The sequence below is a fragment of the Cylas formicarius genome, unplaced genomic scaffold (genome assembly GCF_029955315.1).
Source record: "Cylas formicarius isolate icCylForm1 unplaced genomic scaffold, icCylForm1.1 PGA_scaffold_8__14_contigs__length_24414737, whole genome shotgun sequence".
In the NCBI taxonomy this organism is placed as follows: domain Eukaryota; kingdom Metazoa; phylum Arthropoda; class Insecta; order Coleoptera; family Brentidae; genus Cylas; species Cylas formicarius.
In genome coordinates this window covers 6632529-6644631 of record NW_026844361.1, presented here as the reverse complement: position 1 = coordinate 6644631, position 12103 = coordinate 6632529, and the positions used below count along the sequence as shown (strand labels likewise).

The following is a 12103-nucleotide window of genomic DNA, read 5'->3' as shown; positions in this document are numbered from 1 at the left end:
ACATTATCCAATAATATTGAAGCATCAATTTTCAAATTTCCATGAAACTTGAATAACGAATAGCCGTGAAACGTTCTTCAATTATAAATGGACCAATGAGGCCGTCGTCAATAATGCAATACCAAATATTCACCGAAAATCTGCCTTGACAATGAGATTCCCGAGTTGGTCGTTGATTCTGAAGTGCCCGACAATGTGAATCCCGGTGCTGTTGATACCGTTTATCACTAAATAATATTATCAGATTTTTCCTTTGATTTCTCAATATTCAGCGAATAAATTCTAGTCCTGCAGCCCAGTAGGTTTTAAAGCTTGTATGGGTAAGATGTGGTACGAGTACAAACCGAGTTTGTGTAAAGCTCTCTATACTCTCGTCCGGCATAAGTTACCTATTCTTCGGACACTAGTAGAAGGTTGAACATCAATCGTATTAAGTAATGCCTCTTCTTGAGCAAGTTGATGGACATTGCTAAAAACAGGCAAGTAGGGAATCGTAGACGATATTCATCAACTGCCACTCGTCCGTTTCCATTAAACAATCCATAAAAAAAGTGAATTAGAAAACATTTTACCTTGAAGAGTATTTTAATGTAACACGAAAATAAACACGCAATTTCATTTAATAGACGTTTAATGTCACAATACATGAGATTCAGAGTCACCTGAACTTTTTATTAATAATATTTAGCCTAACCAAACTAACGTAGTACTGGAGCAACTAATTCAATAAAGCGGTTTCTTTTTAAATAGTCTTTTAAATTTCAAATGCTTGCAGCTCAGCATAGTAAAGTATAGTATATAAATATTTGTTAATGTTAATTTTTTTACGAATGTTTTCGAAATTTTAGTAGCCCTTTTTGATAGATCCCTTGAAAATGAAAAAAAAAAGAGTACAGTTTTCGACCCAACAACAACGACTATTCGTGTGGAATTTCGGTTTTTTCTTACTTACTTACTGGTGGTCCCAATAAACACGACTAGATCTATAAATAAATTGCGTTAAACAATGAATGTTTAACGACGGCCTGTACCATTATGTTAATGCAAATTTCCGATTGACCTTTGCGAATTTTACGGACAAAGCGCCAATTAAACCCATTACGAACGTTGTTCTTGGGCAAGGTCAAGGTAGACCTTAACAATAAACTTAATATTATAGTGAACGTTATATTTGTTTTATTTATTTTAATCATAAGTTTTAACTACGGCCATAAAAACATCTCATATGGCGCAACAAAAGCATTCGTTAGCATAGAAGGTTGAGGTGATTCAATTTTTAGCACTATTCCAGTGTCTTTTGCTTTCTTCCTAGTTTCACCTTGAAAATCGACTTTCGTTCTTGGTACATAAAATCTGCATCCTTTGTGCAGTTGCTAACCGCAAAGCCTGCCGCTACCACTGCGCCGCCACAATGTCGAAAACGCTGCTCAACATCGACCAATCGGAGATACGGAACCAAATTCAAAAAGAATTCGGCAAGACGGAAAAGGACGCGAAAGAATGTATCGAAATCATACAGAAATGGGCCGAGACGCAACCCCATTGGCCCCAAGTGCCTAGTAAGTGCAAGAAACTTTTGTAGCAGTGAAATCGCCTCACAAATATTTCTATTTCTGTTTTATATATATCTAAAGTTTTTAATTACCAATTTAGGCAAGTATTAGTATGCGCCGAATGGAATTTGGTCATACTAATATCGATGACGTTGATATCTCCTCGATTTTACAGGCAAAAAACTGATCAGGACGTTTTTGTTCATAAACAAGTTCAGTATGGAGAAAACCAAGCAAAGACTGGATATGTACTACACCATGCGGGGGTTGATGCCAGAGTTTTTCAACAAGCACCCTTTGTCGTCGGAAATGATCCAGCAAAGCAAAGTCAGGCAAGTACTGGACAACTAAGGAAAATTACTCCCTCCAAAAAAACCTGCGCAAAGGTTTAATCGGTTTCATTGAGACATATTTCAGTTATTTCGTGCCTCTCCCGAAGCCCGCCCAGAACCACAGAAGGGTGATCTACTCTAAAATCACCAACGATTACGGGCCGGATAAGTTCAACTACGAAAACTATATGAGCTTCGCTCAGAACGTTTTGGAATTGCTACTCTACGAAGACGAATTGCTGGGCATCCATTTCGTGTTCGATTGCGAGTACCTCAAAGTCGGACACATCCCGAAATTCAACCCGCTGGTGCTGAAAAAGGCGTCGATTATAATAGAGGTGCCCAAACTTGACTGAAATTTCCGATCTATTGTCATGCGCGGTTGAATTTTAGAAAGTGTACTCGAACAGGGTTGCGTCAGTGCATTTGGTCAACTTTCATCCCTTTTTGGAGAGTTTGCTAGGCATTTTTAAACGTGCAATCTCACCGAAAATTGCCTCGAGGGTGAGCAAGCGATAGGGTCAAGGGAAGTAGCTCAACATAATCCACGTACGGTTTCAGATGTACGTGCACTCCAGCAGTGACACTTTGTTCGATCATCTTCCGAGAGACATCATGCCCGAAGACGTAGGGGGTGAGGAAATGTCCTTGCGCGTGTTAAACGGTAAGCGCTACCCCTGATCGCGCGGCACCGAGTGATTTTTTGGTGCATTTTAGACATGTGGTTGAAAAAATTTTCGAACTACGAGAAACATTTCGAAGACGTAATCACGTTGAGGACCAATGAAAGCTTGCGGCCCGCCAAGCTGGTGAATGACGAGATTCTGGGCTATTACGGAAATTTCAAAGCATTGGACGTCGACTAATGCGAGCATCATTTGTAAGAATCTGTAGATTGCCCTATGTTGATTAAAATCACTTCTTTGTTCAACGTCGTTTTTCAATATTCCTCTTTTTTCATATCTAATCTAACATTTGCATCACCATTTTGCGAAACACTGATGGACATCACTCTGCAAGTGAAAAATACTTTATTATGTTCCGATTTATGATTGAGCAACATATTAAATATAATTTAATAATAATCCAGTCAAGTTAGACCAATAACAAAAACGAGCTGCATTTGAGAGATATAAAAATATTTTATTAAAGTTGTAGATCACAAAATTATATACAAAAATGGCCATTATTTTTTTACTCAGAAACTACCATACTAATACTATATTTACATACAAAATCGCCTTTACCTATAATGTCTTCTTCGATTTCTTCTTTTTCCTCCTTTTCTTGCCGGATATTCATGAACTGTTTGAATGAACATGAATCAACTGTCTCTTTGGCACAACATTTTTTTTTCAATTTTCATACCATGATCGACAATACCAGTGTCATCTTCACTCAAAAATTGAGGGACAACTGTTTATTTCTTGAGCAAAAGTCTAGAATGGGGAACGGTGTCAAATGTTGAACAATATATTTTTAAAAATCTTTGTAAGCGATACAAAACCAAACGTAACCGTAAAACCAATTGAATTATGAAATTATTCAATCATAACCTCACTTACCAGTTGCTATTTATTTATTTGTTCCTTAAAGTGGTGCGCGTTTTAAAATTTACAAATCGCGGAAGAGTCCACGGCAGTACTGTTTAGACCCTAAGAATTTTAAAAATTGCAACGAGCTGAATCGGGAAGCAAATTTAGGGTTACAATATTATTACGGGCTTTAGCACATTTATCCTGTAATTTTCTATTTAATTTTTTGCCAATTTCTCTAAACGTGTGACATTTTTAAGAAAACAATCATAAACTCAAAACCGTTGCGATCTTCTTATACTTGAAAAACTACAAACAACAGTTGGGTTATATAAGTTTTATAACTTCTTTTAGGTTTCGTGGTAGCTGTAGAATATTTATCAGGCTGAAATGACCAACACCAAAGGTTTTATAGATAAAGTAACAAAAACGTTTTCGAAACAATATTACAAAACTGTTACAATTGCTAAAAAAGGAAACGCTTTTCTCATAAACCTGACTCCTATGTTGCTTCATAAAACCTAATAAATCATTGCCCGTTATAACATTTGTTGAGTAGGGTAATATTCGTTTATAATTTTGTGTATTATATTTTTAATGCGTTTTAAGAATTTTATAAATACAAATACTCAAATGAAAGCGGTAGCAACGACGCAAAATTTCAAATCGAACATGTTCACAACAAAATTAAATAGCCTAAATGTTATTATCGTCGCCTAGTTGCCGGTAAAATTAAAAAAAAAAAAAACGACAAGTAGTAACAAATGCAATTAAGAGAAAGAACTACTCGCGTTGACAAACTCAGTCAAGGACCACGACGGTCAAGGCGCACGCTCAATTCGAGGCCTTTGCCCGAAACTCCACACAAAGGCGAATGTGGACGAGATATCGGCCAATAATTCGAATTTAGAGAATTGGTAAAATGTGGCGAAAGGCACATAATGAATGAACACGCACTCTGAGGTGGCTTTTACTTGATGAAAATCCATTTATCAAAATAAATAAGAACTAAAAGTTCAGGTTTTCACGAAATTAATATTATGACATGACAATTGTTTCGACAACACCGTGTCTTTATCAAATGTGAATGTGGAAATCAGAACTTTTAGTTCTTATTATATATCTTATATAAGATTGCGAAAAATAGCCACAATCTAAACAAGATTGCTTTCGAAAAATGGTCGCTGGGCGGGGCAAATTCGTAGCGCTTAGCACGAAGCAGCTTTTTATTTTATTTGTGGTGAAGGGACGCATCGTTTTTCTATCGTGCCCCTGCGGACCACTATGGAAATTTCGCAAAATCGATGTAATTTTATTGTGCGTGCGCCCTGGATGAAGTGTCTTTCACATCTCGGCGGACTTCAAAGTTACGGCAACCTGTGGTAAATTCAAAATTTTTTGCAAATAATAGCGATTCCCAATTATACTTATTCAAATATCTGGCGTACTCTGTATCGCAGACGAACTCTATCTGGACACTATTTAAACCAAATTATCCCATGATTTATAGTTTTCCATTTACAGCTAATAATTAATAGCCCTAGATTTCCCACGTTTTCAATAGAATAAATAGTTTTTGAGAAAATACCTCTTTTCTGAAACCATGCAGTACGCCGTAATAGTAAATGAAGTCATTGGGTCTAAATTGACTGCGAGATATTGAGATTTTCAAATCGATTTTTTCCAATATCTCGAGCAGCGTACGTTACTGACGAAAATCGTAAATACAAAAATTGTAGCCGTTGATACGGCCTATAACACTGTTTGAACGGATTAGCTGTTTTTTGTACAAATTTTGATTTACGGGTAATTATTTACTCCCTAAAAGAACAATTTTCAGCGTCTTTTAGATTTTTGTCCATAACAAAAACTCCTTTTTTATAATCGAAACAATGCGTGAAACAAAAGTTATAGCGCCGGATCTCTCACGTATTACGGTTGTAAAATTTTTCCGATCGGATGAATGGTTTTGGAGGAAAAGATGTTTTTCTTAAAGCCAAAATAACCAAAAAAAAATTTAAAAAATTAAAAAAAAATACTTCGCGTTATTTTATTGCCCCCAATTTAAATAGTCTAAGTGCGGGTCCGGACTTCTACATCTACCGTTACCAAGATATAAAATTTTTATGCGAGCGTAGATACTTTCGAAAAATTCGATTTTTCGAAAGTAACAAGACACTCCAGTGACCTCCCACCACCACCAATGAAACTTCTCAAAATTTTGTATTCTTGTTTTTGTGTACTATTAAACAGATTTTAAATGAAAAATCTTGTGTGACATGTTTAGAGGAACGGATGACACAATAAGCTGTTGAAAATGTTCTATGTAATTTCTCTATTGAAAATTCCATAGCATTGAATTCCCTGTACCCTTTAACATCTTTGCTTCGTGGTTACTAAGCGAGACATAATTTTTTAAAACGTCTGCGTTTTCCTCGAAATCACTGAATAATGTTAGCCAGTTCTTGCACAAATATCCGCCTTGGCGAATTGCTATCGTTTGCGCTACCAATTACTTTTTTCAAGTGTCCTTTAATTTAATTTCTTAGTCAATTTAAATAAATGACATTCCATAATCAGCTACCCCACGAAATGAAATATTTATTGATTAATTTGTATCCAAATCGTGAAAATGTTATTTCATCGGTAGCACAAATCGTTTGGAAACAGTTGCAAATAACTTATACTAACAAAATCCCTCGTTTTGTTCTTTTTTCAAAAGTTGTTTTTTATTACATATTATATTGGGTTTTGTTTTGTAAAAATATTAATTATTGTTGAGAAGAAGGAAAAAATAAATAGAAAAAAACTGAAATAAAAATTGGGGATTTAGCAATTAGCCCACATTTTTTTAATTCAACCAAGCTCCCAAAATTTTTAACGCAACACCACTTGCAAGAACTGTCAATTTTGGACTCACATATTTCTGAAGATAAGCCAGTAACTAGGTTAGGATATAATAGTCAGGTAATCATGTAATAAAATTCTAATCCAGTAATGAAATGAAAATAGGGGATCTGTGCCAGAATACTGTTACTGAGAAAATAATTTTTTGAATTAAAAACCACTGAAAACTCCCTTCTAAATGGAATAAAAAATAATAAGTATTTTTTAAATGTTATTTAATGACTTTTTTAGTATGTTTATATATCATTGCAGAAATTTGATGTATGTAAACTTTCCACCTACTTTTTAAATTTATTAGCGCCCAGTGCTATATTTTTTTTAATGCACTGTTCTAATGAATTAGGTTACTGTGGCATGAAACTTTTCTTCGTCCAATTGATGTTTTTCTTCTTCGACGACATATATTGATATTGCTTCTTTTCCTTGCAACCCGTTTAAATTAAGAACATATGCGAAGATCAGATAGAAGAGGTGTTTTGGTTAGTTTGACGATTGACGCGGCGATGTGTCGGAAATTTACATTCCATTCTGACTTTTTCAAGCTTTCTGAAATATGGTCGCTCGGTTAGCGCGAAATCCTACGACACCCCTATACAACAACCACTGATTTTTTAATTTAATTGTGAATAATTTTCATAATTCTTAATTTTTTCTACCTCGGACACTACTTAGAGAACTTGTTTTGCCTGGTATTAATTTTTTGGCACTGTATGAGTTTGTTGAAATAAAACTGAATCTAATATTTAAGTGTTATATCGTGACTATCAGAAAATTCTTATAAAAACAGCTCTGGAATTTCGGCAAGACACCTTTTGCTTTTGCGACCTCTTTATTGCTGTAATTCATTGTTAGATGGTCTACCCCCCTGAATTCGCGGTCAGCCACTAGTTAAGCCAGATCTTGATTTTGAACCCCAATTTTTGAGTTTGGGACATCCGTTATAATTGTGTCAAACCTTTTTTTTAGTATTAGAGAAGGACATGTTCTCCTCAAAACACAGTTAGTGTAAGTTGCTTTGCTGAATCTCTACTAAACTGCACTGTATATTTGAGTTAAATAATATCTCTACCTTGGAATCCACATTTAATTTTACAAGCTGTATCTCGCTATTCTAAAAGCGCAAATTTCTTAGCATTAATTCCCTTTCATTCATCTTGTTTTAATGATTATAAGACAATCCATACCCCGCTGCAGTGCGGGTGTTTGATGATGTAGTGTTGCATAAGAGTACTACTACATGTCTCCGGGTTCATTTGTCCACTGTTGGGTGCAAGCCTACAACACAGTGAGCCTTGCGCGCGACCAATTGAAATTCCGCGATCGGGGGGTAGCCGTTCTGGTACGGAGCGTCGCGAATCGGATTTTTCTCGAAAATACCTCATTTTTATAAACGAAATCGCGATACACTCGAAGTACGGTGACAGAGTGATGGCCGCCGAAAATTTATTACACACGGATCGCGAGGCCGTACGAAAATTAGTGCTCGAGACGCTGGGAAAAACAGAGGCAGATGTTCTTCGCGCCCTCGATCAGCTGAGGAAATGGAATTCAGAGTTTTGCGAGGACTACGGTAAAAATTGCCTACTCGAAAACGACACGAAAGAACGTTTCAAACGTTTATTTAAGATGGAAAGGATAATCATAATTTTCCGAGATAGTGAGGGCTCGATTGTATCCAATTTTCTGTTACGTTTACGCCCAATTTATTATTCTGAGATGTGCACTAAGTAGAACAGAAATTATTCTTCTTCTTATTATTATTAGTTGCAGAATAAAAATAGCTTGGCAAAGGGCATGGCACTGATTTTATTGGAAAATTCTTCCTTTCTATCGAGTGCAGTTAGTAGTCAATTTATCGGTTTTGCATATCGTTATTTATTCACCAACACGTGGTGTGACGTGTGCAAGAGTTTTGGCATTATATCCTATGCTGTATACGATGCAATTCCATTTTGACGGACTTCCTCATTTCAGTCATTAATATCTCATTAAACTAATCCAATATATCTGCCCTTAAACACGGATGCTATTCAGGTTTTATTACCTATTTTACAAACAAATTCAACACATGGTATTCTAATCTTTGGGTGAGTAATCCATTTAATATGTTTATTTATACGTATTCAAAATGATATTCTCTATAGTCGGTACGATTTGTGATGGCATAGTCGGCAAGGAAATTCCAGGCAGAATAAAATAAATCGTTCATCTTGCTTCCACTTATACTCTAACAGATGTTGTTCTGCCTTAAATGTCTATCTGATCAATTCAAGACAGCCGTCACGAACGATCAAGATTATATTACTTGGGAGTAAAAAAGATAGAATCAGTTGTTGGATTTATTAATTTAACTAATAATAGATCAGGGTATTTCTTAATGATATTCGAATATTTAAGTAGGTGAATCTACCTCAAAAAATTATGATAATTTGTTAAATAAACTCTTGTTCGAAAACTGTCCTTGCAATAAAAATTAAAACAATAAGAGAACAATCGGAAAAAATATCTTACCATATCTTACTATTTAGTTTGCATTTACCATAAATAATCTTCATCATCAGAATCAAAATTGCAAATGTAACTACCAGAAAATGCTCCTTCGTCTACATTAATAAGTGGTGATACCGTTATATCAACTGTATTCCATTTTTTCCAGTATTCTTTTATAATATTTTCTGTATGTGTTATACAACTCATCCAATTTTCTTTTGAAACCGTTTCGAGAGCTGCCTTCCAAACATATACTACTGTAGTTTCATCGTGCCTGGCCTTACTTACAAAATTTTTATTAAAAAATATTTTGCATTGAGATCGCACCAATTCTATGGCATTAAATATACAATGATAATGACGCAAATTATTTTATCTGTAGCACGCGGCAAGTTTGTTTTGTAATTTCTGACAATTTTTACAACTCACATTTTAGACCATTTTCAAATGATAATTTCTTCTTTTCTTGCATTTGGTACAATTTCATCAAGTCTAAAACGATATCGTGCATTATGGTGGAAACTACTGTGATTATCCATTAATTGGTGCTATCTCTGTCGAATGTATGAAACTGGGGTGTAATAGGCAAAGGCAGAACACTGGAAGGTAAGTGTGTGGGTTTTGCATTTCTTAGTATACGAGTAGAGGAAGATAAAATACTGAGGCACCTTCTTTCTTGGTTTTATGACCGACAATGTTTCCGCAAATCGCTGGGCTGAACTGATTCTACGACTTATATACGGTTCACGGCAATGTTGTGCTGCTTTCTTTCATTTAAAATGCATTGCCTATGCTGCTCACAAAGTATTCTCAGTATCTTCATCATCAGTAGTACTACAACCCTGGGTGGGTCTTGGCTGCGTTTAGAATTCGCCTCCATTAGTGACGGTCTTCTGTCATTTGGGGTTGGTACGTGTATCCCATTGTCCTGAGATCGGATATTACATTATCTTGCCACCTTAAACGAGGTCTGCCTAGAAGTCTTCTCCCAGCTGGATTGTCCCTCCAGACTAGCTTTGTAATTCTATTTTCTGCACTACGTTCTATGTGTCCAAGCCATCTTAGTCGTCTGGATTTAGTCCCCCGGACAATGTCCGCTTCCTGATATATGTCTCTCAGCTCATTGTTGTTTCTTCGTCTGTAGTTTCCCATTTCAGTATCTTTTAAAGGGCCAAAGATTATTATTAGGATTTTTCTTTTAAAACACCTCAGTTTTCTCTCGCTTTGCTTTCGTCATTGTCCAGCTTTCGCACCCATACATTAGAATCGGTCTTAGTATGGTTTTATAGATGTTAATTTTGGACTTTCATGATACCACTTTAGGACTTTAAAGACTCCAGAAAGAGCAGGTTTACGCTCTGGATGTGACATTTTGTCCTACACGGTCTCCGTTTACCTGTCTGCTGACACACATATATTTTGTTTTTTCTTCATTTACTCTAAGGCCCATTTTGCTGGCGTTCTTTTCTATTTTTACAAACATTTCTTTCACTCCATGATGATGATATCGATATCATCAGCGTATGCCAGAAGCAAGTGTAGTCCATTTGGTGAAAACATTTCTAGGTTCACTTCTCCATCTCTAATGACTTTTTCTAGGGCGATATTGAACAGCAAGATAGTGCATCTCCCTGTCGTAAGCCGTTGTTTGTGTGAAAATAGTCTGACAATGTGTGACTATACGGACTGCACTTTTTGGGCCGCTAACGCACATCTTTATCAGTGCTATGAGTTTTGCTGGAATGGAGAATTCTGACGGCTTCCCACAAAGCGGTCCTCTTCACCCTATCACATGCCTGTCTATAAATATATATAAGTCTATAAATAGATGATGAATTCCTTTGTTAAATGCCCAGCATTTTTCTAGCATCATCCGTATGGAGAAAATTTGATCTATGGTTGATTTATTGGGTCTAAAACCACACTGATATTCTCTAATTATATTTTCTGCATATGGTGTCAGTCTATGTAAAAGGATATTCGCTATTATTTTGTATGAGGTGTTAACAAGCGATATTTTACATTTATTTCCCTTCTTATGAATGGGGACAATTATGCTTTCTTTCCACTGCTCAGGCATGTTTTCCGTTTCCCATATATCCGAAATCAATTGGTGCAGATTCTTGTGTAATATTTCTCCTCCGTATTTTATTAGTTCCGATGGAATACTACACTGCCTGGGGCTTTTCTATTTTTTAATTTTGCTACAGCCGCTGTCACCTCTTCCAAGCTTGGTGAGTCGACTGGTCAGTCAACAGTTTGAAATATTTTTCTCTTTGCTTCTTCTTGGCCTTGGGTGTTTAGAAGGAATTCGAAATGTGTCTTCCAGGCATCCAGGATACTACTTTGCTTGTATTCTTATTCAGTATCACTTGGATTATAATAAAATGTATGCCGAATCAAGGGAGACGATATTCCACGATTTATTAATAATGGGCTCTACATTCTCTCATTCGTTAGTACAACATGCGCTAAATATTGAAGCGTCCAAATGTAGTAGATTATATTCTGAGAAAATGAATGCGTTGCAAGTGTCCCAAGCAACTGTTGAAAAATGTTACGATCATTCAAGTCAACGAAATATTAATCAACATAACCTCAACTCCGTAAAAAATCAAATAAAATGTTGAACCGGTGTAAATACGTAAAATACCTGCAAAATTATTAAAATGTGGTGTTTAAAAATTAATGGTAGGTCAATTAAAAACTTGGGGACTAAAGTAATAAGACATATCAGTTATGCAGTTGATTTATTATTTGTTCTCAATTATAAGCACCAGATATGTTATTCACATTAATAGTTCCGGTTGATATAAAGGGCTATTTGAAATCGTTCAGGGTGTATTTTGGAAATACAGTTTCAAAATAATTATTAATTCCAATAAGTTTAGACTAAATTGTCAATAACTTTACCAATAACGCCTATATATACATACTGATTAATTACAAAAAACAAAAGAATTAAAACATAAATAGGCAAATATTAATAAGCTAACGGTTCTTCTTATCTAGACAAGATTTGGCAACGCCTAACCAAATGTCAAATAAATCGAACGCTAGTATGGATAATATCTTGCGTTTTTTGGAGCCATTGTGTAGATGTTGTTTTGTCTTGCAGTGTGCTCTAACTATAACTAACCAAAAAGAACACTGAGTGTTCGAAGTGTTTTCGGAGCGCGAGCATTGAAGATGCCAAGTGAGATTTTGGCGAAACGTCTGCAGGATTCCAGTCGGATGCAGGATTTGCAGGATTCCAGTCGGATGCAGGATTCCAGTCGGAGTTCAA

General features: G+C 35.8%; 1 protein-coding gene across 1 annotated transcript in view; it reads left to right on the top strand.

The window, feature by feature from the left end:
• The first annotated feature begins 335 nt into the window (after window positions 1-335).
• The window catches only part of LOC132706435 (uncharacterized), a 34452-nt gene continuing 22684 nt past the window's right edge, over window positions 336-12103 (top strand). The window contains exons 1-8 of the mRNA XM_060677779.1: window positions 336-479; window positions 1371-1559; window positions 1729-1885; window positions 1971-2223; window positions 2279-2389; window positions 2447-2549; window positions 2603-2750; window positions 7659-7897. Coding sequence (XP_060533762.1) covers window positions 1412-1559; window positions 1729-1885; window positions 1971-2223; window positions 2279-2389; window positions 2447-2549; window positions 2603-2750; window positions 7659-7897 — 1159 coding nt within the window. The 5' untranslated portion in view covers window positions 336-479; window positions 1371-1411. The remainder of the gene's footprint in view (window positions 480-1370; window positions 1560-1728; window positions 1886-1970; window positions 2224-2278; window positions 2390-2446; window positions 2550-2602; window positions 2751-7658; window positions 7898-12103) is intronic.